This window comes from Balaenoptera acutorostrata, chromosome 20 (genome assembly GCF_949987535.1).
Source record: "Balaenoptera acutorostrata chromosome 20, mBalAcu1.1, whole genome shotgun sequence".
Taxonomy (NCBI): Eukaryota; Metazoa; Chordata; class Mammalia; order Artiodactyla; family Balaenopteridae; genus Balaenoptera; species Balaenoptera acutorostrata.
In genome coordinates this window covers 50244727-50266980 of record NC_080083.1, presented here as the reverse complement: position 1 = coordinate 50266980, position 22254 = coordinate 50244727, and the positions used below count along the sequence as shown (strand labels likewise).

The window sequence follows — 22254 nt, the reverse complement described above, 5'->3', positions numbered from 1 at the left end:
GAAGTTTGGGATTAACATATACATACTACTATATATAAAATAATCAACAAGGACCTACTATATAGCACAGGGAACTGTATTCAATATCTTATAATAACCTATAATAGAAAAGAATCTGAAAAAGAATATATATATATGTAATTCCTCCTTGCTGAATTTGGACTGGAGTACTTCTTGTCTGATACATACCTTTTAGTACTTATTACTTTAGTAACAGATTATATCTTATATGGTGCTGTTAATTAAGTCTTGCATTGAATCGAGTCTTCTACAAAATCATAAGGCCCCTTGAAAACGGAGCTTATCTGACACATTTTAAGAGGAACAGTGTTGACCACATAGCAGATGCTTAGTAAGTATTTGCTGATTTATTGATTGCTGGAAGCCTAGTCTCTTCTCTTCAGAGCACTGTCGTTAAGTAGGTCCACCTTCAGAACAAATAAATTACCCAACTCTCTATTCTGGGGATGGGGGTGGGAAAGAAGCAGAAACGTTTTTAAAGAGACCAAAGAAGACTATACTTTTTTATCTCTATCTTAATGGTGATGGAGAAGACAAGTCTCATGTTCTTGGATTGGATCATATAGCTTACATATTTGTGAAACAGTCACCATTGAATTGTGTAGGCGTGAAAATGTTCTTGGTGGGAATACCAGTAGAGATGGGGTAATGAAATGATGGTTGTCTTTGTCAATAACTTGGACTATTTTTTTTCCCAGCCATAAGTGCTTTTCAGGCTCTCCCTACCAGGGATGGTACTGTTAGAGAATAATCAATAGAACCATGAACCGGCTCTAGCCCCATATGCCTAATGTATGAACCAGGGACCCGTATCCCCTGCCCTGCACCAAACCAATTGTCCACTTTGCAAATCCAGAGCACTGAAATGAAAGCATTGTTAAAACAATAATTCTGCTTCCAGTGTTCCTTCTTGCTGAACCTATTCTTTGTTAGTCAATTGCCTCCCCCTGAAACGTCCCAAGTGCAGCGAAAAAAAGTTAGAGCAGAACAGCAACTTAGCTGGGATTCTTTGTCCCTTTAATCATATGTGAAGCATAAAATGAGATGACTGATGGACTTTTCTCAAAATCCCTACTAATCAGCCACCTCTACCTTGCATCCTTGGTAGTTTGGACAGATGGCAGGAAGATAAAATCCACACAGCTACTAAGCTTGGATCTTCCTCTCCCCCCCCCATTTTTTTTTTAATAATATAGTTTATTTTTTAGAGCAGTTTTGAGTTTATGGAAAAATCGTGCAGAAAGTACAGACAGTTCCCATCTAAACTTGGATCTTAAACCACAAACTTACTGTTATAGAGAAAGGGGTTGCGGAAGCCATGATTCCCAGGATTGTGGATTTCTGAAAAGCCGCTGTATACAGTGCTCTCCCTGGCTGGGCTATCACAAAATCCAGAAATATCTAAAAGCAAAACGAGAGATTAAATTAAATCTAGAAAGACACCCCTGTTCAAGGAAGAAATCTAGTGCGTCGTTAAAACACATTCCATATTTATCAATGTACCTTTCCCTTCTGAGTTACAACCACATGACTCAGCATCTGTCTGTATTAAATATGGGGCATGTCCCCTTCTCCATCCCACCCACGCCCATGTTTACCCTCCTGGGAAAATCTTTTTTAAGAATGGAGTTATTAATGGCTACATAATAGTTCATCGAATGGATTTATCATAATTTCCTTGGCCATTCTCCCATACTGGGATATTTTGACTGTTTGCTTTTTTTTTTTTCCTCTCTCTCTCTATTTTTTCTTGCCGTTACATTAATGTTACAGTGAAAATCTTTGTACATAAAGCTTTTCGTTTATTTAATATTCTTAAGATGAATTCTCAAAGCTTAAATTTACCAGGTCAAAGTATATGGAGATTTTAAAGATGCTTGATACTTAATGTTCATAATGCTTTACAAAAAAGGGAAAATTACTCCCTTTTCATTTTGGAATCTTTAAGATAGTTTTTACTGAGGAGATTTGCCTTCTCATTGTAATATTGCTTAGTTCATATTAAAAGGAGTTTGTTTATTGATGTTCATTGTGTAGTTGGGGGGTGGAGTTCAGAAGAGTCAACCAGATTGGCACTGAAATCCATTACAGATGATTCGTGGGTGTCTCTGATAAATAACCACAGATGGGAACATTATTATAAGGGATATAGGGGAAGTACCATATTTGACTCCCAAACCCAATTCCCATCTCAGAAAGGGACAAATTCCGCCCAAGAAGCTCCCAAGAGCATGAAGGTGCACAGCACCTGTGTCAGGTGAGATCCTGGTGGAGCTTTGGCTTAATGTATCAACATTAAGATGTATCTCGTCCTAAACTATCTCAGCAGATCTCTTATTCCACCTCAAAGAGCTGGTGGTTGGACCAGAGTTCTGGCAGCCGCTGCCGCTGCAGCTGCCTCTGGGGAAGCCCCAATGAATAGTGACTCTTGCTGTTTTCCTTTGGGGCCTGGCTAAGCCTCTGTTTGTAATAGTGTTGGCTTAATTCTGGATCATGCCCTAAACTAAGGATGGAACATGAGGCTGTCTTACCCCCGCTGTGGCCTCTGATTACGCTACATCGTGACCACTGCCACTTCCTGTTTCCCCGCTGCAGCCCCTTTGTGCACCACCCACGTCAGCTGCATGTAGGTGAAGGGGCAAAAAACAGGATGTAGGAGCCTAACATGACCCGCAAGTCACTCAACATCACCGACATTTTAACTGGAAAGAATTCTAGTGGTCATGTGGGTCACTTGATCTCAACCACACTGGGGCCATAGATCTCCCTGATAATCAGATGAAAGTGGTCAAACCCTCTCTCCAGAAAGAAAGCATCTCCTCAAATGTTGGGTACAATTCCAGGATATTTCACAGCTCCCTGCTACCCATCCATCTAGGTGACGCCTTTTATTCTGCAGATAAGGATATGGAGACCCAAAAGAGGTGCCGGGTCCTGCCCAAGGTTACACAGAGGTGATAACTGAATTCAAACTCAGCTGTCCTGATTCCCAATGTGGGATCCATCAGCCAATACTATGAGGTTTCCACTCTATGTTGAGCCCTATATTGGGAATTATAGAAAGTTAGGGTGCTTACCAGCAAAGAAATAGAACTTGGGCTCATGAAAGGAATGTGAGATCAATCAGTAAGCAGTATTCGTGCCATAGGTTCTTCTTTGGAAAGTAGAAGCTGATGTCTTCCAGTAATTCAGCAGTCATGTATTGAGCACCTATGAGCATCTCCTAAAGGCTCTTAATCATTGGGAGCTTTATTATTTATTGGAAATTTAGACTCTTTGTAATCTCAAGCCTGAAGAAGATGTTGAGGTCCTCAAACTGATTTTTTTGTAGCTTTTTTTTTTTCAGGTCCTCACCCTGAAACGTTGACTGTGAAGGTGCTTGGTATTTCATGGACTTGGATGCAAGAATTAAGTGTCATATTGAAGAAGGAGTCCAGAGTTGGAACTGAAAGCTACCTAAGTAGATTCTACTGCAGCCTCAGCAGAAAAGCTCCAAGTCATTGGGGAGTTCCCAATAATAGCTACTCAGGACATATATTTTTCGGTAGCAGGAAGAGAACCAGAGTCCAATTTCATCTTTCTGGAAAGAAATAGGAAGTACTTTTGATTGATATTTATCTTCTCGGTTGGGTGCCAAGAGGCAGCCTTTTATCCCTGGAAGAGTCTGGTTGTGAAGCCTGGAGACTTGCCCTTAATCTGAGCTTCTCTACCAATGGGCTGTGTGACCGCAGGCAGCTCTTTTACTTCTTTGAGCCTTGGTTTTCTCATTTGAAAATTGGAAATAATAATACTATCCTGACCATGTAGTTGTTGAGTCAACATAAATGACTCCTCTCTCTAGCTTGACAGTCTGTTCTTTCTTTTGTAGAAAATATTTTCTTCCATCTTGTATTTTGGGGAGTAGATTCCCAGTCTGTCTCTCCCACTGGATGGTAACTCATTAAGGGCAGGAACTCAGCCCTTCTTATCTTTGCAGCCCCCAAAGCCAAGGGCGCCATTTTGTATGCAATGGAGGTATTAGTTGGGGCCCAATTGGGAGGCATAAACCACACAATAATTTGAACAGGGAGAGTATATAAGTAATAAAAGGAATTATTAAACTTTGATTGGAGTAACCATAAAGATGTAAAGAGAAGTCAAAGGCTGAGGGAGTAGACACAAGCAAGAACAAACTTGAAAGGGGTCCACCTCCATGGCTGGAGTTCAGACCTCCTTGCAGGAGTTGTGGTCGTAGCCCACTGGATGGCAGAGAAGTTTGCTGGGTTTCCTGGACCAGAGCTTGTCCACAGTTGCTGGGCAACAGAAAACAGCCCTCTGGGTTCAGGTGGGATGAGACTGGTGGGCAGGTATATAGGGTCAGGGCACCACTGGCAATGCGAGGCCTGGCACACATGGTGCGTACATCAGGAGGGCCATGGTGAAGGCCAGGACTCCGAGGTCACCAGGCAACTGTGCACTCTGGGCACGCAGCTGGGACAGAGCAGCACTGCATGTCCCCCGCCCCAACAGATTCTGCAGCAGGAATAAGATTCAAACCAGGAAGAGAAGCACCCTTCTTCCTGCAGGGTCCCTCTAATACATGGCTTAGTGTCCTACTCGCCATCAAGGAGAAGTGCTTACAGGGTCCAGTCTGTTATCTCAGAGCAGAGACTTAAGGGTGAGCTTGGAGCAGAAGGGCAATAATGTGATAATGTGATAATGGGTGATCCAAAAGTATTTGAATTAAATTAGGAAAAGCCACCTAATCTGTCAATAACTCCCTTAACCCCTGTTCATTTTCCCTTCTTTCAGTCCCATAAATTTTACCACCAATAAATGTCAAAGCTCTCTAACTTCTCTTGTAATTTACTCTCTAGCAGCTCATTTGCCTCTGGGGTGTTCCCTTCTGTTTTGTTTTCTTAATGAGGCACATGTCTTCTCTTGCACACACTTTAAAAGAGACTCATGCGAAGAGAGAGAAACACGCAAACACCCTGAGACCCAGTGTTTCATTTCACAACTTATTTCTCCACTCAACCTTGAACTTACTTTCCCTCCCTCTCTCCATTCCATTTCAAAGCAATCAACCTGTCCCTCCCAAACACATTGAGAGTGTCCCCAAGCTCTTGACTTCAACTGGCCATGGAAGGAATCAGAGCTGATCCAGGAACCAGTCTTTCTCTGCCTTTAAGGAAAATGCAGTGGCCTCCTCAAGTCAGACTGGGGAGTTCATCTCCTTGAATAAATCTGAAGAGTCCAGTATCTAATCATTATAGAAGAAAATTGGTGACAGAGCAAACAGCAGACTGGGCAGATAATAACCAGCACAGATATTATTCAGAAGGCATTTGGAAAGGACTAGGAGTTTGAACTTGTAAAGAGCCCTCCAGATGCTCTCCTGTGGGAGAGCGTGTTATTAATAGGCTCCAAATTTGTGTCAAGACAATGTTCTTCGGCGTCAACCACTCTGTTCTTCCAAAATATTTCATTCTCTTCTGGAGAGTCAGATTTAATTAGTGTTAGTGGATGACTCCCCTGTAAGAATTAGCTAAACAGTGAGATAGGGATACAGTTAAGACTTTCTCCAAGGATGAAGTGATTTGCAAACTTAATCTGTTTACTATCCTTCAGAAGTGTATCCCTTTAGATCAGAAAAAGTGGCAATGGGAAAAAGTAATCTTAATGTGGAAAATCTTAATCTTTCCACTAGAGCGTATATCTATATATGTGGCTGTCTTACGTATTTCTTTGCAAGGGATGGACATTCTGGGCCAGTGGAACCAAGCGTAGCTTGGCAGGAAGCCATCTCAGTACTTTTTCAAGCTCCACCTTCTTACCACTGTGTGTACCAAGGAAATCATGCCCTTAAATGATCAAGAATAAGACAGTGGGTAATGGGATTACGGACAATCTTTATTTTCTTCTTTTTTGTTTATCTGTATTTTCTTCAATGAGTGTGTGTTATTTCTGAAATTAAATATATGTAAACATTTTAATGCAAAAAAGAAAACCCCACATTTTTCTTCTCTAAATCTCAGGCTGTATTACTGCTTTTTGTCTCCTATCTACCCAGAACCTTTTTAGCCTCTTCCCTCCCCCTGTTTAGATTAACTGCCAAAAATCAGCAGACTTCCTTTTTGGAAGAGACTTTTGGAAGAGATTTATTTCTTCACTCTTGAACTTCTAAAAACAGCCTGTTTTTCTTCTTCCCCTAACCAAGTGGTGATTGATGCTACACCTGCCTCTGATGTGACAAGATGTAAGCGATGAATAAAAACTTTTCATGATTCTTGCACATTCGGGGGCAGCGTAAAGCTCTCCCCGGGGGCACTGAGCCGTGCGAAGATGCTCTGTGGGGAGTTATTCCGCCTCAGGCACCGTTGGGCCAACTTGCAGGCACCTTGAGGATCTCACCCACTATCACTAACCTTTGATGTTGTTGCTCTGCTCTTTCAGATTTTTGACAATGAAGCCAAAGATCTGGAGAGGGAAGTCTGCTTTATCGATATTGCCTGCGATGAAATTCCAGAACGTTACTACAAAGAATCTGAGGTGAGCAATAGATGGGGTGACATGTGGAAGAGAGTCATTCAATCATTCATTCAACAAACATGTATTAAGTCCGCCCTGACCTGGGACACTTCCATCTGTCTTTGTGTTGATTCAGTTTGCTTTCACATCTCGCTGGACTCTTTACTGTGAGTCTCGAAATGAAGTGCCTACTGCTTGGGGCCCGTGGTTAACCCCGGCTGCCACTCAGTTTCAGTGTAGTCTTCCTATCTCCCCAGCTCTGCCATCAGTCTGGGCAGCAAAACACTCACAAGGCTGAACCACCCAACGATAACTGGCCTATAAAACGCAGCAGCCACCACTGGCTTCCTGTTTGGCCAGGCCTGGGCCCAGCCTGTCTCCTGCCTCTGCAGGAGCTGTGTTTTATTTGTACCTTTGGGGTCTAACACAAAGAAAATGCTCCATCAGTCCTCCCTGAGTGCATATTGAAACTTGGACAGGTCATCTCTGCACAGAACCTTTCTCTCAAAACCAGAAGCGCCTTCATGCAGCCCTCTCCTTTTTTCATCTTGACTAAGAATAAATTTAAGAGAACATGTTTCTGTATGATTCCCACCTACCAGAATCCATTGTGTGCCTCAGTGCGAACTTTCTGTTTTACTGTTAGTGCAAGTTCCCATTTGTATCCTGTTAGTATTTTATTAATGGCTGCTGACGGAACTTGGGTGACCCCCTTGGAAATAACGTCCCAGCCCTGCAACGACAACAGATGCTGGGCTATTTTTGTTGTTTAGCAACATTCAGCCAATCACAATATGTTTGGAGTTGGGGCCCCAGTCTCGTCCTTGAGCTGTAACACATGGACCTTGAAACTCTTCCCTCAGCTTCGTTAAGGCTGATTTAAGACATAATAAATAAACCCGGTATAAATGAATTCTACCGTGACACACACTGGGCTCCCAATGTGGTTCAGATTTTTTTTGCTTCCACCTTTTGGGATTCGTTTGGATATCAGAGTCCAACCCAATGTTAGCAAATGCTTAGCTGCTTAATTGCAGGCATGGGCTCTGCAGCTGCTGTCTCTTTAAAGTTGGGGAGAGGCTGATGTGAATTACTCTTGGTGGGACTCAAGGATGAGCTTTTGAACATCAGCAATTTGCATTACACTGTGCAGCCAACCACACTTGTGAATTTTCAGAAAAACAAAATGAAATGCTCTCTGTATAACTGTGGACCTGCTCAAGAGGAGAAACTTGGCCTCCCCTTGTCTTAGAGGAGGTACTTCTGTGGTTTCGTCTCAAGGCCACCAATACTTATGGGGCTTCAGTGATGTGCAAAGCATCATGCAGTGCATTGGGTGAAGCTGTTGCCCCGTCGCTTCTGAGGCTCCTTGGGCCTGGGGGGCTGCTATCTTACCTGGATGTCCTGGCCTCTTTGGTAGCTCAAGCCTTCTAGAAAGGCAGCGTTGCCAGAAAACTCTGAACTGATTTCAGCTCTTCCTCTTAGATAGCTTTGGTGTGGTCCTGCCTGGCACTCAGGGAGTTCCCTTCTGATTCAGAGGAAAGTCTTAGGACAGATATGGAACACTAATGACGAAATCAACAAGTCTCATTTCTAGTCATCGTGTACCTGACTCATCTCCCTGTGCATTGTGCTCCCAAGAACCACCACTGGAAAGCTTTTTCTCATTGACACAGATACTCAAGGAGCATTTTTTCATGCTTCACAGTCATTCATTTTCCTGGGTCATAAAATATTCTTTTCTAGATGCAGTTGTGACTGAGGAAATTAGAGGGGAATAGTCATTCTCATCCAGTAAATATGTACTGAGTACTCACTGAGTGTCACAGACAATATTTAGATGGGGACGTGGCAATGAACAGAAGAGACACCGAGGGTCTCTTCCCCCACAACATTTCCAATCTAGCAGGGGAGCCAAACAACAAAGAAATAACTACATGAGCACATATGGAGTTAAAAGTCACAGGTTCCATAAGGAAGCTTGCAGGGAGAGACCATGATAGGGAAACTGAATTTAAGAGGATGGGATCAGGAAAGATGCTCAGGAAGAAATGACCTGCTGCGACCCACCCGCAGGATGAAAAGAGCTGGGGGACAGTGCTCCAGGGGGAAGGTGAGAGCACGCATGGGAGTCCCAAGGTGATACCTATGAGGAAACAAAAGAAGGCCAGTGTGGCGGCAGCAGGGGAAACAGAAGGAAGAATGGCACAAAGGGAGGTTGGAAAAGAGGGTGGGGCCGTGTTAAGACACTTAGATTTTATTTACATGCAGTAGAATGCCTTCGAAGAAATTAAAGCCGGGGCATCATATGATCTGATTTGTGCTTTTAAAAGATTGGTCTGGATGGAGAAGGGACTGGCCGGGAGCAGAGTGGAAGTTAGGAAACCACTGAGGTCATCGGAGTTGTCTACGTTGTTGGTTATTGAAGTTATATGGCAGCTTGAAGTGGAGGGCTGGGAGCAAACGGCTTGGAGGTATATTTTGAAGAGAGACTTGACAGGGATTGGTCGTGGACTAGGTGTGAAGGTGAGAGAAGAGGAAGAGTCAGGATGACCTTAAGGTTCACAGCTTGGGCAACAGATAGATGGGGGTGAGAAGAGGAGTGGATTTTGGAGAAAGATGGATGGATTTTGTGATGACAATGAGACATCTAGAACAAATAGAAATGGGTCTGGAGCTTAAATGAGAGATCTGGGCCAGAGACAAATTGGAGAGTATTTGGGAAATAGAAGAATTTAAAGTCCTGAGGATGGATGAGAGTGAGCAAGCATAAAGTATAATGGGAAAGGGGTTTGGGTCCAAGCATTAAATTTAGGACAGCAATATTTGGAGATCAGGAAGAGGATGAGGAGGCCCCAGGGATCTACAAAGAATTGGCCAGAGAATTAGAAGGAAAACAAGGAGAGAGCACCAAGGAATGCAAGTTTCAAGAGAGGAGAGGGATTGGTTATGCTTAATGCTGGTGAGAGATCAAATAAGATGAGAATGGAAAACTGTCTCTAAGAGCAGTGGTTTTCAACTGGGGGCGATCTTGCCCCACAAGGATGCGTACAATGTCTGGAGACATTTTTTTTTTAGATTTATTTATTTTTTATTTTATTTTTTTTTGGCTGTGTCAGGTCTTAGTTGTGGCACGCGGGATCTTTTGTTGTGGCGCGTGGGCTCCTCTCTAGTTGTGGCACGCAGGCTTCAGGGCACGAGGGCTCTGTACTTGTGGTGCACAGGTTCCAGAGCACGTGGGCTCTGTAGTTTGCGGCACGCAGGCTCTCTAGTTGAGGTGTGGAGCTCAGTAGTTGTGGCGCTCGGGCTTAGTTGCCCCGCGGCATGTAGGATCTTAGTTCCCTGACCAGGGATCGACCCCGAGTTCCCTGCATTGTAAGGTGGATTCTTTACCAGTGGACCACCAGGGAAGTCCCTGGAGACATTTTTGGTTGTCACAACTTGGGAGTGCTACCAGCCGCTAACCACATCCTGTAATGAACAGGACAGCCCGCCACAACAAGAGTGATCGACCCTCAAATGTCAGTATGCCAAGGCTGGGAAATCCTGCCCTGAAAGTAAAGGTCGTTGGAGATGAATGGAAGTCTGGACTCAGCTCTCACACTCAGAGCCACCCCTGCCTGTCCTGGAGTCTTAGGCTTACTTAATGGATGTAGAGGAAGGGGGCCCCAGAGGGCTCAGCCCTGCACACTCTGTCAAGCCCTGCTTCCCAAACGATCGCCAGCCTACATTACAGGTAGAATTTTTTCTCACTTGCCCTGGCAGTTAGACCACAAAGGAAAAGGCATACTTGGGAGCCTGCAATAAAATCATAGGAAAAGTATGTTCCATGGGACTCCATTATGACCTAAACCCACCATCATTCGACTTCCAGAATCCACACTGCAGTATGAGCCTACCAGAAGGGAGAGAAGTGAGTTTCCTAGGCTGTTTGGGTTGTGTGTCAGTAGCCAGGGACAGAGAATAAGGGAAACAACCGATTCAGAAGGCAAACCACTTCCAAATACATTTCTCCTCTGCACGCTGTAAATAATTAATATCCTCCTCCTGGCCACAAGATTTTCTTTCTAAAATGAAATCTGACCTTGTCATTTTCTGCTTAAAAGCCTGGTCCCCTTAGCATGGTCCTCTGCCTTCTCCCCTCCAGCCCTCCCCACCTCTGTGCCTCTCAATTTGGAAGCTTCTAGTCATTACTCTTTAGAGTTCAGCTCAAATGTGACTTCTCCTCTTTGGACTCTCCTGGGCACCCCACTCCCTACCCACTGGCAGCAAGAATTCTGGTCTGTGGCTTCTAGATCATGCTAGCTCATGCTAGCTCACAGTTATACCCTGAGCTCCACGAAGACAAAGGTTGTCTTCTTCATCACCGTTCCCCAGCAGCTAGGACAGAACCAGCACATAGCGCCGCTCACAAAACGGTCATTGAATGAATGAGTGAAAGGCACGGGCTTTATTTTTTCCTTCTAGCAGTGACAATTGCAGAGCGAGCGCTATCAAAGAAAATGCATTTGTGGCCATTAAGCTAACAGTTGTGAATCAGAGTTCCTTATATATATATATATTTTTTTTTTCCTTTAATCTGAGGCCTACAGCTTTACGAGCTTTTTCTTCCCGTCCATCTTTGTAAGTTGACTATGTCAGCATCGTAAATAGGAGCACCTTTTCTGCAGAGAAAGCTGAAATGCTGGTGGGCTCAATCTATTCTGAGATTTTGAGGCTTATGCATTCAGACCAGGGTTATCTGGGTCACCACTCAGCTCCCGTCACACACAAACACACACACACACACACACACACACACACACACACACACGCCCCACCACCCAGGCCGAAGCAGGGGATTGAAGTAATTTCTTTTCTTTCTCCATTTGTCCCTGGAAACCTCCGAACCACATGAGAGGCAAGAATGCCTCTCTCATTAAGGTGACCAGAGCTGGAAATTTTCCTCTGGGTGCCCTCTGCCTAGTGGCACAAGGGCCCCCACTAAGCAGAGTTTCAGAAGGACTCAGAATCGGCTGGTGGCTCAGCCCAGCGCTCTCTTTATTCTCATTTTGTGGTGCCATTGTTTCCCAGCCACATCAGGGGCCTAAGCTGCAGCTCCCAAGAACCTCTTAATCTCAAGTTTTTCTCTCCTATCTGTGGCAGGACTCTGCAGGGCAGCGCTGCATTGTTTAAAAAAAAAAAAACCAGTGTGATTTCTCGGGCCCAGAGAGCACCTGCACGTGCACCTCCACGGGGCCCCACCGAGGCCCTGCCCCCATTAGAATCATGAAGCTCTTTGCATCCAGTCACATCAGCACCACCCAAGCAGCAAAGACGAAGAGAAGCCAATGTCTGAGCAGGTTGTACTTGTTATGTGGATGATACGTGCGTTCTTTCTTCTGCCAAGGTGTCCATCCCTTTGATGCTCTGCCAGAATTTCAAGGTGAAAATCCCAACCCAGGAAGGAGGAACTTAGGGCGATCAGTTGTAGCATGCCCTCAGAGGACATGGGCAGTGAGCCCACACCTGCAAAGCTGAGTTGGCCATTTGGGATGCAGGAACAAATCTCAACACCCAGCCTCCAGGACTGGTCCAGCCTAGACAGTCTCCGAAAGTCAGGCTTAGGGAGCTCTAACTCAGAGGCTTTTGGTGTTGGCTCAAGTCCAGTGCTCTTCCTCCTGGATTCACTGCCATCGTTTTTAAGGTTCGGCTTCCATTACAAGATCAAGAGGGACCAGAAAAAGTGGCATCTCTAGTGGCCTTCCAGAGGTCTGTCCCCGCAGCTCTCCCCCAGAGACACGAATGTGGAGTCATATGCAGTTTCTAAATGTTCAGCCTTGAGTAGAAAAGGGGAAAAAGAAAAAAGAAATGTCATTTTCTGGGGGAGGAAGTTTAGAAGTAGAGGATGTTTTGTGCTTTGTTTTTTAAAAATCTTCATTGATTTATGTAAAGCAAACGGGAGTCTGTAGACCAGCGGTTTCCAACTAGGGCCAGTTTTGCCCCCCAGGGGTCATCTGGCAACGTCTGGAGGTATTTTCGATTGTCGCCACTGGCAGGGGGTTGTTTGCTGTGGCATCTCGTGCGCAGAGGCCAGGGGTGCTGCTGAACATCCTGCGATGCACAGGACGGCCCCACAGCAGAGGGTTACCCAGCCCGAGATGCCAGTTGTGGCAAAGTCGAGAAACTCTGCTGTAGGCCAATCCAAGGACAGGAAATGCAGGGAAACCTATTAGAAGCAAGACTCATTAATTTCTTTCGTTTGCATTTATTAAGTGCGTACTGTGTACCAGGCTCTGTGCTAGGCACTGGGGCTACAAAGGCCAGAATCGTGTCTAGTCTCCACTACCCTTTGAACTGGATCCTTTTTTTTTTTTTAAGAGAAAAAGGAAATTCCTCTTTCTCTTCGTTTTGCAAGATGTAAAAGAGGTCTCCATTTTACCAGTGTTAAATAAAGCATAATAATTCTAATGGAGAAATTAGGGAAATTTACAACATTTTGAACTCGGGTAGCAATGAAGGAGAATGTGAGACTGTCTCAGAAGCAAGTACCCCTGAAGTGGTATGATTGAAGGTAGGAGAGCACCAGGCAAGTTTTTAGGCAGGATTTGATTTAGAGCTTTCCCTTTGAGTTGGGTGACTAGGGGACTCTTTTGGAACTCAGTCTCCAGGCCCCCTGGATTATAGAGTTTTCCTGAACTAAGGAAAACTGGGCAGCCAGTTCATTGGTCACACCCGATCTAAATATCTGCTGAATTCTCTCTTAAGGGAGAGAGAAGCGAACAAAGAGATACCTCTAACTTTTCCAGTAACTGTCAAGGGTAAGAGATTAAATGCTGTTTGCTAAGTACAACGGGCCCCAGAAAGGGAACAGAGAGATGAAATGAGTAAATATTGTCGTACTCAGCTGTACCCTTCAGTACAAAGTGCTTCATCCAAACCACTCTGCTCCCTCAAATTAAGAATATTTTCATGTCGGTCTATATCTTGATGGTTGAGGGTGGTCAAAATTTTCAGTTATCTCCAAATGGCCAGATTTAACACAGCTGCCTCCTGCTGGGGTCCACTGTGGAGTTCAGTTTGTTGTTGTGCTGTTATTGTCATTTTTTTTTTCCCTTTTCCCTCCGTCCGTCTGTTTCTTTCTGAGAATAACGCAGCTGTTTGGTGATGGGTTCCAATTTGGCGGCGCTGGGCACCTCTGGGATAATAAGAACTGTCTGCGCCCGCTGGTGTGGGGCGAAGCCTCCACCGCCAAAGTGCTCCCCAGTGATAGCCTCCAAAGCTGTCACAGAAAGCCTGCAAGGAGATAGTCAGTGGAAGGGTCTCCAGTAGCTGCTGCATCGCAGGGCCCTGCGCCTCTCCCTTCGCAGGGTCTCCATGAGGCCAGCGCTATTAGAGAGGGAAGTACGTGGTGGCCTCTGGAAGTGGCCGGAGCAATAGATGAGAAGGAGAGCCATTGGAAGAAGAACTTTTTTTTTTTTCTTGGCTGCATTGGGTCTTCGTTGCTGCACACGGGCTTTCTCTAGTTGCGGTGAGCGGGGGCTACTTATCTTTGCGGTGCACGGGCTTCTCATCGCGGTGGCTTCTCTTTGTTGAGGAGCATGGGCTCTAGGCGCGTGGGCTTCAGTAGTTGTGGCTTGTGGGCTCTAGAGCGCAGGCTCAGTGGTTGTGGCACACGGGTTTAGTTGCTCCGCGGCATGTGGGATCTTCCCGGACCGGGGCTCGAACCCGTGTCCCCTGCGTTAGCAGGCGGATTCTTAACCACTGCGCCACCAGGGAAGCCCGAAAGAAGAACATTTTTCAGTGCAGGTTCTCTTACCTGCTTCCTCAGAAGCCTGGGCAACAACACAAACACCTCAAGTGGTCCCAGGAGGAGAGCAGCGTGGTCCCAGGACTGCAGTGTCATTACAGAGGCCCTCCTGACCATGCAGGAGAGTGTGAGTGACCTGCTGGGAAACTGCCTTTTTTTCTCCCTGTCCCCCAGCCCACTTTACAGGTTGCGTGATGTCCTGTACATCAATCCAGGTTCCAATTGCACTGGAAAGGCAATGGGTCTCCGGCCCAGTGGGAGGCTTCAGTGATATTTGAGCGTCTCCCTTTGTGTGTGGGAGTGGGGATCCGGTCAGCCTGGCCAGGAAGACTTGATCCCAGCAAGGCTGGAGAGAAGTTCTGCCATTCTTCTGATCTTCAAGAACATATCCCCTGTGAAAACATGGGCTCAGTAGTTGCAGAGCCCGGGCTTTGTTGCTCCTCGGCATGTGGGATCTTCCCGGACTAGGGCTCGAACCCTTGTCCCCTGCATTGGCAGGCGGATTCTTAACCACTGCGCCACCAGGGAAGTCCCGAGTCAGGGGTTGTTAAAGTTGGTGTTTATGGGGCTTTATACTTAAACATACGCATACATGACATTATTTTATAAAAATGAGCTCACACGATGCAACTTTGCAACATGCATTTCCTCAGTAACGCTATAAGCTTGCCGTCTTTCTGGGGCAGTACACGTCTCTCTAGCAGGCTTCGTAATGACTGTATGATGTGCCAGGGTATGGTGATGCCATTCTCCCTTCGGTGGACGTTTAGAGCGTTTCCATTCTTTTGCTATCATAGTACTTCAGGCAACATCCTCATGCTAAATTTTCTTTTGGCATAGTTTTAATATTTCTGTAGAATAAGTTCTAAATGTGAAATTGTTGTGTCAGTGGGTATGTGGGTTTAAATCTTTTTAGATATAGCCAAATTGCCCCCACTCCAAAGCTATATTAAATGACTCTCTGACCCACACTTGTGTGGGAACACACTGAATTTTGAAGAAGTGAGATTGGAAAGGCAGTGTAGTGAGTGAGAGCAAAGGCAGTGAAAAGGTGGGGAATTCCACTGCAGGTTCAAGGGTCAGTGAGTAACCGGGGCAGAAGAGAAGAGCCTCGAATGTCAGGCCAAGGAATTTGGCTTTTATTCTGCAAGTAGCTGAGAACTTTCAAAGCAGGGTCACCAGCCCCCTTGCAAGGCGTCTCCATTTGTGACCGCACCAGAGAAACTGACTTTCTCGGGGGGGTGGGGGGAGGGCGGCGGTGGTGAGGGCAGACCCCTGGACACCAAGAGGTTTAGAACCCTGTAATCCATCAACTTGCTTCTCTCCTTCTTCTGCTACCTCTTTCGTGAACAAATCACCTTCAGCCATATTGGCAGCAATAAAACTTTATTAATGAAAAGAAACTTTTGGAAATAACAGGGCACTAAACAGTAGTCCAGTCTTCAACAACCCTGGCTGCATCATTTTTAGACCAATAACAAATAGGTACTCTCTTTCAGTTCTCATTTCTTCCAAGTAAAAGAAAGCGGGGTCACCAAGTCTTACTGAAATACCATGTCTAGGGCTGGTGTTTAAAACCACTACTGTTCTTTTGGCCTAATCATGTGGAGCTACTGCAATGTTGTGAGCAAAGCCAATTTTCTTTTTAATTTTTTTTTTTTTTTAGTCATTTTATTTTTATTTATTTATTATTTATTTTTGGCTGTGTTGGGTCTTCGTTTCTGTGCGAGGGCTTTCTCTAGTTGCGGCGAGCGGGGGCCACTCTTCATCGCGGTGCGCGGGCCTCTCACTATCGCGGCCTCTCTTGTTGCGGAGCACAGGCTCCAGACGCGCAGGCTCAGTAGTTGTGGCTCACGGGCCCAGTTGCTCCGCGGCACGTGGGATCTTCCCAGACCAGGGCTCGAACCCGTGTCCCCTGCATTGGCAGGCAGATTCTCAACCGCTGCGCCACCAGGGAAGCCCCCAAAGCCAATTTTCATTGGGAGTACTAGGAAAACAGTAGTGCCCAACTCCATCCTAGAGAAAGGATTTTTGTTTTTTAATTTTTCAAGGGGAAAAATAACCAATTTAAACTGCTGCGATAATTTGCATGAATGAGGTTCCCCAGAGCTCGGTGCCCAGAATAGCAGTTCCAAATCTTACCAATTGGATTGGGTAGTGAAATGCCAAACCATGTGAGTCAAACAAAACTGAGGCAAATGAATTCCTAAATATCAGATCAAAACCAGAGATTCTAAGTCTCTGCCAGGAGTGGAGTTGCTGATTGTGGTGCTGGGTCATTGAGTCAATAGAAAGAGCCTTTGGGGAAATGGCCCCATGTCCCAAAAGGGAGGATTCAACCAAGCAAAACATCCATTGAAGGGAGAAACAATTGGGCTTGTTGAAGAGGGATCCGTGCGGAAGATAACCTCTAGAACTTATGGATGGGGATTCCCAGCCCATGCTTTCCCTGAGTACATGGAGCTCAACCCTAATGTAATAAGGGGCTCAGGCTTTGGGAGGCCTCCCAGGTGATCACAGCCATTGCACTTCATCAGCACCAATGATGATTCACCATCTTGAATCTCTTCCTCCGTTCAAATGAGTGGATGGATGGAGAGATGAGATGAGATGCAATGAGATGATGTGAAAGGCAAAGCATTAAAATGCACAGTACTGGCACACAGTTAGCATTTAATAAATGTTCCCTTCTCCCTGCTTTGACATTGGCATTGAGATCTGCAGATGTGTTGCTGGGATGGTTGCTCAGTAGAAACCAAGTGTCTTTGTTTTTTAAGATTTTTTTTTTTATGTGGACCATTTTTTTTTAAGTCTTTATTGAATTTGTTACAATATTGCTTCTGTTTTTTATGTTTTGTTTTTTTGGCCACGAGTCATGTGGGATCTTAGCTCCCCGACCAGGGATCGAAACTGCACCCCCTGCATTGGAAGGCAAAGCCAGGGAAGTCCCCCAAGTGTCTTTGGAAAGTGGCTGCCATGAGTGGCGCTATGGGAGTTTGTTTGCATATTGCTTTTTATTTGTTGGCATGAATGCAGAAGAGAAGCAGAGAGTTGGTTTCAATCACTCCAGTTCACAAGATGACAGAATTTGCTGCAGGTACAGCAAGATCCTTCAGAAAATGGAGCCATTTGTACTGCTGAGACTTTTTTTAAAAATGTGTTCTTATTACTTCTGTTATTGTTTAACCTGAATTCAGACTGGCATGTGCCTCTTATACTTCACCCCTAAGAAACCTTAGAGGTTGCATTTACTGTTTGTTGTGCCAACCTGGAGTCCCAGGATGCTACCCAAGGCAGCTTGGGCATTTTATCAACTGTCTACCACAAGCCTTTTACCAGGTGTATTTTAGAAGAATAGTAGTTAAGACTTTAAAAGAAGGAAGCGGGATCCAAAGGAAAGGCTTTCAGCCAGAAGTGAACAGATACAACCAAGCTCTTCTTCAGTCCCATCTCATGGAGAACCTCCATCTGTACGTTCAAGAAAACAGGCATTAAATCCACAACTTGCCACCTACATCAGCCCCTGCTGATTTTTTGCCTTATTAAAACACCAGAACTTCTTGGCCCTTAGAGCAGAGTTCCCAAATCAGATTAGAATCACCTTAGGAGCTTAAAAAAAATGCAGATGCCTGGGACCCTCTCTGGACCTACCAAACCAGATGCAGTTAAGATGGGACCCAAGGATCTGTGTATGAATGCATCACGTCTGGGGAAAAACCTCAGAGCAGAGCTTCCCAACCTTTTTCATGCCATAATGCACATAGAAAATGATCGATTTTGATTGGCATGTCAGGGAGCTCCTGGTCACAGAGGACCACCCCCCAGGGTCAGGAGGCCCAGTCTGCTCACCCAGGGGCCAAGGGGACCCGGACCTTGTCACACCTGTTTATCCGTTCAAGGTAGGGAAGCTCTGCCTAAGCAAGCTCCATTTACCGTGTTCGCATTTTAAAACCATTTTATTGTTACTTAATTTTGTAGAGGCGAAAGGAAACAGCAATGTAAGCCTGGAAGACTGCCCAATCCCCTACCGAGGGAGGGGTCAATACCTTTGATTTTCATTCCATCTGTTGAGAATCTGATACCATCTGTCATCTGTAGAGTCATACTCAATGCCTTCCTTGCCAGCCAACAGTGTTTTTATAATATACATTTGTGCAGTTTTCTCCTAAGTTGCTGCTGAGTTGGGGGCTGGCTTCGGATCGACCCTCATCCAAATTTATTTTCTTTCATTGAAGACCGTAATCGGTGTCCGTCAGATCCTCTGGCTAGATCTTGCCCAAGCCCTTTCCCAGCTAGCTCTAAGAATCTAGGGCTGCGACTCTGGGATGATGGAAGTGATATTTTTTCTCTTGAGAAATAAGACCTGACCCAGTGATTCTCTCCTCCACTTCTGTTTTTTCAGACTCCAAGTACAGCTGTTCAGCTTCTGCTCCAAAAATATCCAGGAAAGAATAGGTGCTGTTTAGTGGCTTGTCTTCATCTTTTATTGTTAAGGGACCCAAAGAAAGACATACAATTATCGGCTCATTAACTTGGGCCTTATAAGTTTCAACAGATTTCTCACAGAATTGCTAAACCTGACTTTAGAGGGACAGGAACTAACTTTTGAGAAAAAGAAAGGTCACTGCTAAGTTATTTTATTCAGTTATATCATTTAATGCTAACCACTCAATAAAATAGATATTGTTTCCATTTTATAGATAGGGAAACTGAGGCTCACAGAGTCTAAGTAGCTTGCTGACGTTTCAGGAAGCCTTGATTCAAACCCCAAAGATTGTGCTTCTCCTCCCCCACCAAGCTGATCCCTTCAGGCAAAGCTGAAGTTACAAACACTGTTGTCTGTCTTTATAAAGCACTCTAGGAAATTTGTTTCCTCCTAAAATGTAATTCGTTAACCCCGAGTCTCACTGACCATATGAATGGAGGATCTTAGGGAAAGACAGAGTAAGTAAGAGGAAGGGCCTTTCCAGTCCCTTGGTTACCCTTCTTAGGTTTAATGATCTGATGGAAGTCGACTCCCCATCTTTTAGGAAAATTTTCCTCCTTGTGAACATTCTAGAAAATAGTGGGTTGGCCAAAACAAACCTGGTCTGGAAAAAACAAAACGTGGCCATCCCACAGTGGAGTAATACAGGAACCCATTAAAGAAAAAATAAAAGTCATAGCCCCCAAAGAATACACCCACAGACACCAGTTTAGGAAACATTCCTTTTCTCATTTTTATCATCCCCTCAGCAGTCTTGGAGTTAAATAACTTGCCCAGGTTCACACAGGTAGTAGTCGCTGGAGCAGAAATTCAAACCCACGGGTGTCTCATTGCAAAGCTTTTTTGGTCCACAGTTCTGCTCCACAGAACCTCGGGCCCCACGGAGGTGCTTCTGAGCCCAGTAAACAGTGACATATATTGTGTGAAACAATGAAGGTTGAAACAGTCCAAGGAATCCACTCATCATTTTTACCTTCTTTATATGTTGGGATTCCAAATAATAATTATATTTGGGAAAACAAAATGAGTTCTAAAGCTAAAATCAGTTTGAAATCTATTCCAGCTTTAAAAATGGAAATCCTGGGCTTCCCTGGTGGCGCAGTGGTTGAGAATCTGCCTGCTAATGCAGGGGACACAGGTTCGAGCCCTGGTCTGGGAAGATCCCACATGCCACGGAGCAACTAGGCCCGTGAGCCACAACTACTGAGCCTGCGCGTCTGGAGCCTGTGCTCCGCAACAAGAGAGGCCACGACAGTGAGAGGCCTGCGCACCGCGATGAAGAGTGGCCCCCGCTTGCCACAACTAGAGAAAGGCCTCGTACAGAAATGAAGACCCAACATAGCAATCAATCAATCAATCAATAAATCTTTAAAAAAAAAAAAAAGGAAATCCTTTATTGCCTTCAAATACAGAGTGATTGGCTTATTGACTATCTCTCTCCCAGTTTCTGTTCAACAAGTTGGAGGTCCAAGTTTCCCAAAACAATACCATACATGAGGAGCAAACTAGATTCAGGGACAGTTAATCCAGTGCTGATCACTGTTGCCATGTTGCAATTCATCAAGAATATTTCTTAGTCTGTTATCAGCTTTTTAAAAAAAATTTTTTTTTAATTGATTGATTGATGGATGGATTGGCTGCGTTGGGTCTTCTGTGGCTGTGATCGGGCTTTCTCTAGTTGCCGTGAGCCAGGGAGCTACTCTTCTTTGCGATGCGAGGGCTTCTCATTGCGGTGGCTTCTCTTGTTGCGGAGCACAGGCTCTAGGTGCGCAGGCTTCAGTAGTTGTGGCACATGGACTTCAGTAGTTGTGGCTCGCGGGCTTAGTTGCTCCGTGGCATGTGGGATCTTCCCGGAGCAGGGCTCGAATCCATATCCCCTGCATTGGCAGGCGGATTCTTAACCACTGCGCCACCAGGGAAGCCCCTGTTATCAGCTTTTGATTTCAGAAACTTACACTATCTGTGGGCCAAATTGTATATCCTCAGTATGGATATATGATACGGTTATTAATACTTCATAGCCTGTGTCCAAACAGCACAGCTAGGATCAGAGTGAGCAGGGACAGTCCACAACACAAAATCCCAGCTCAAAGTCTGCCAGTGGAGCCAGGTCCTAACGGCCCTCCTTTCTGGGAAGAGATTGGCCCCCTGGCTATTAGGAGGCTGGTGCCTAGCCTCTCACTGTCACACATCGTAAGGCGGGGTCCTCTCCGGTGGGTCCTTGAATAACTTTATTGGTTTTGATTAGAGGTGATCTTGAAAATATAGTCATATCTGTGCCAAAAGGAACAGAGTAGCTTCATGTAACAGGCTATTAGGGAGCCGCCTCTTGTTGCTCTGGAATTGGGAACCAGGCCCAAAGCTGGGGACAGAGAGGAGTTACAACTGCACATTCCCCGGGCAGCCGCTCATCACTGAGGCCAGGTTCTCCCCAGGGCTGGTCCAGACGGCCCAGCTGGCCCTTTCGCCATGGCACCCATCATCCATCTCCCCTCCACTCCTAGTCTGTATTTGAAGATGGGGGAGGGGAGTTCTCAGAGTCATTGGGGGTACACTTCTTGCCTAACCCCAAAGCCATGTGACGGGAGAATTCCAAGAGAATTAATTACAGAAATTGGAGCATCTGCAAAAGAAAAAATAAATAAATAAAAGCTGGCTATTTGCTGAGCTGGGAACCTGCAGGTCCACACGCAGCTCTGCCATCCAGGGAGACTGGGGCAAGGCTGCAAAGTGGCCCCAGAAGTTTGTAGGGGAACATAGAGATTGACTGATGCCTGCTGCCCATCTGGAGATTTCTGAAGGAGGAGGCTTGTGGAAGGAGCCCATGGCAAGGGCTCAGGTGGAGCTGTGGAGAGTGAGTCTGGGAATAGGATGGGGGCGTTCCCTTGGACATTATACAAAATGAAGATAATAATGTACTACTTTAGAGGTTTGTAGTCAGGAGAATTCTGGGGTGTTTGCCCTGAAACCCACAAATTCTCCAATTCTCTGATACCAACCCAGTGTCAAGAATTCATTTCAGTTCTGACACTACCTGGCTTTAGCATCACATAGCACAAGTTCAAGGACTCAGTCCCACAAGACCACTCCCACTTCAGATGCCAGTCACAAGTCCAGGGCCACCACATTAACTAGTATGGTTATTTTTACCCTCCTTCCCACAAAGTCAACCTCACGTTCGAGAATTTGCTGGGAAGGCTCACAGAAATCAGGAAACCACTTGACTTATGTTTAACAAACATTTACTAGTTTTTTAGAAAGAGTGCAATTCAGGAACAGCCAAAAGGAAAAGATGCACAGGGCAAAGGATGAGGGAAGGAGGTACAAGGTTGCACGTCCTCTCCAGGCATGCCCACTGCACGCCCCCCCCCACCCCCCGCCCCAGCACAGTGATGTGTTTACCAACCTGGAAGCTCTCCAGATCTCATTGTCAAGAATTTGTATATTT

General features: G+C 45.4%; 1 protein-coding gene across 1 annotated transcript in view; it reads left to right on the top strand.

Annotated features, from left to right (window-relative positions):
• Positions 1-22254, top strand: part of PITPNC1 (phosphatidylinositol transfer protein cytoplasmic 1) — a 258228-nt gene that overhangs the window by 210141 nt on the left and 25833 nt on the right. The window contains exon 6 of the mRNA XM_028167335.2: positions 6457-6552. Coding sequence (XP_028023136.2) covers positions 6457-6552 — 96 coding nt within the window. The remainder of the gene's footprint in view (positions 1-6456; positions 6553-22254) is intronic.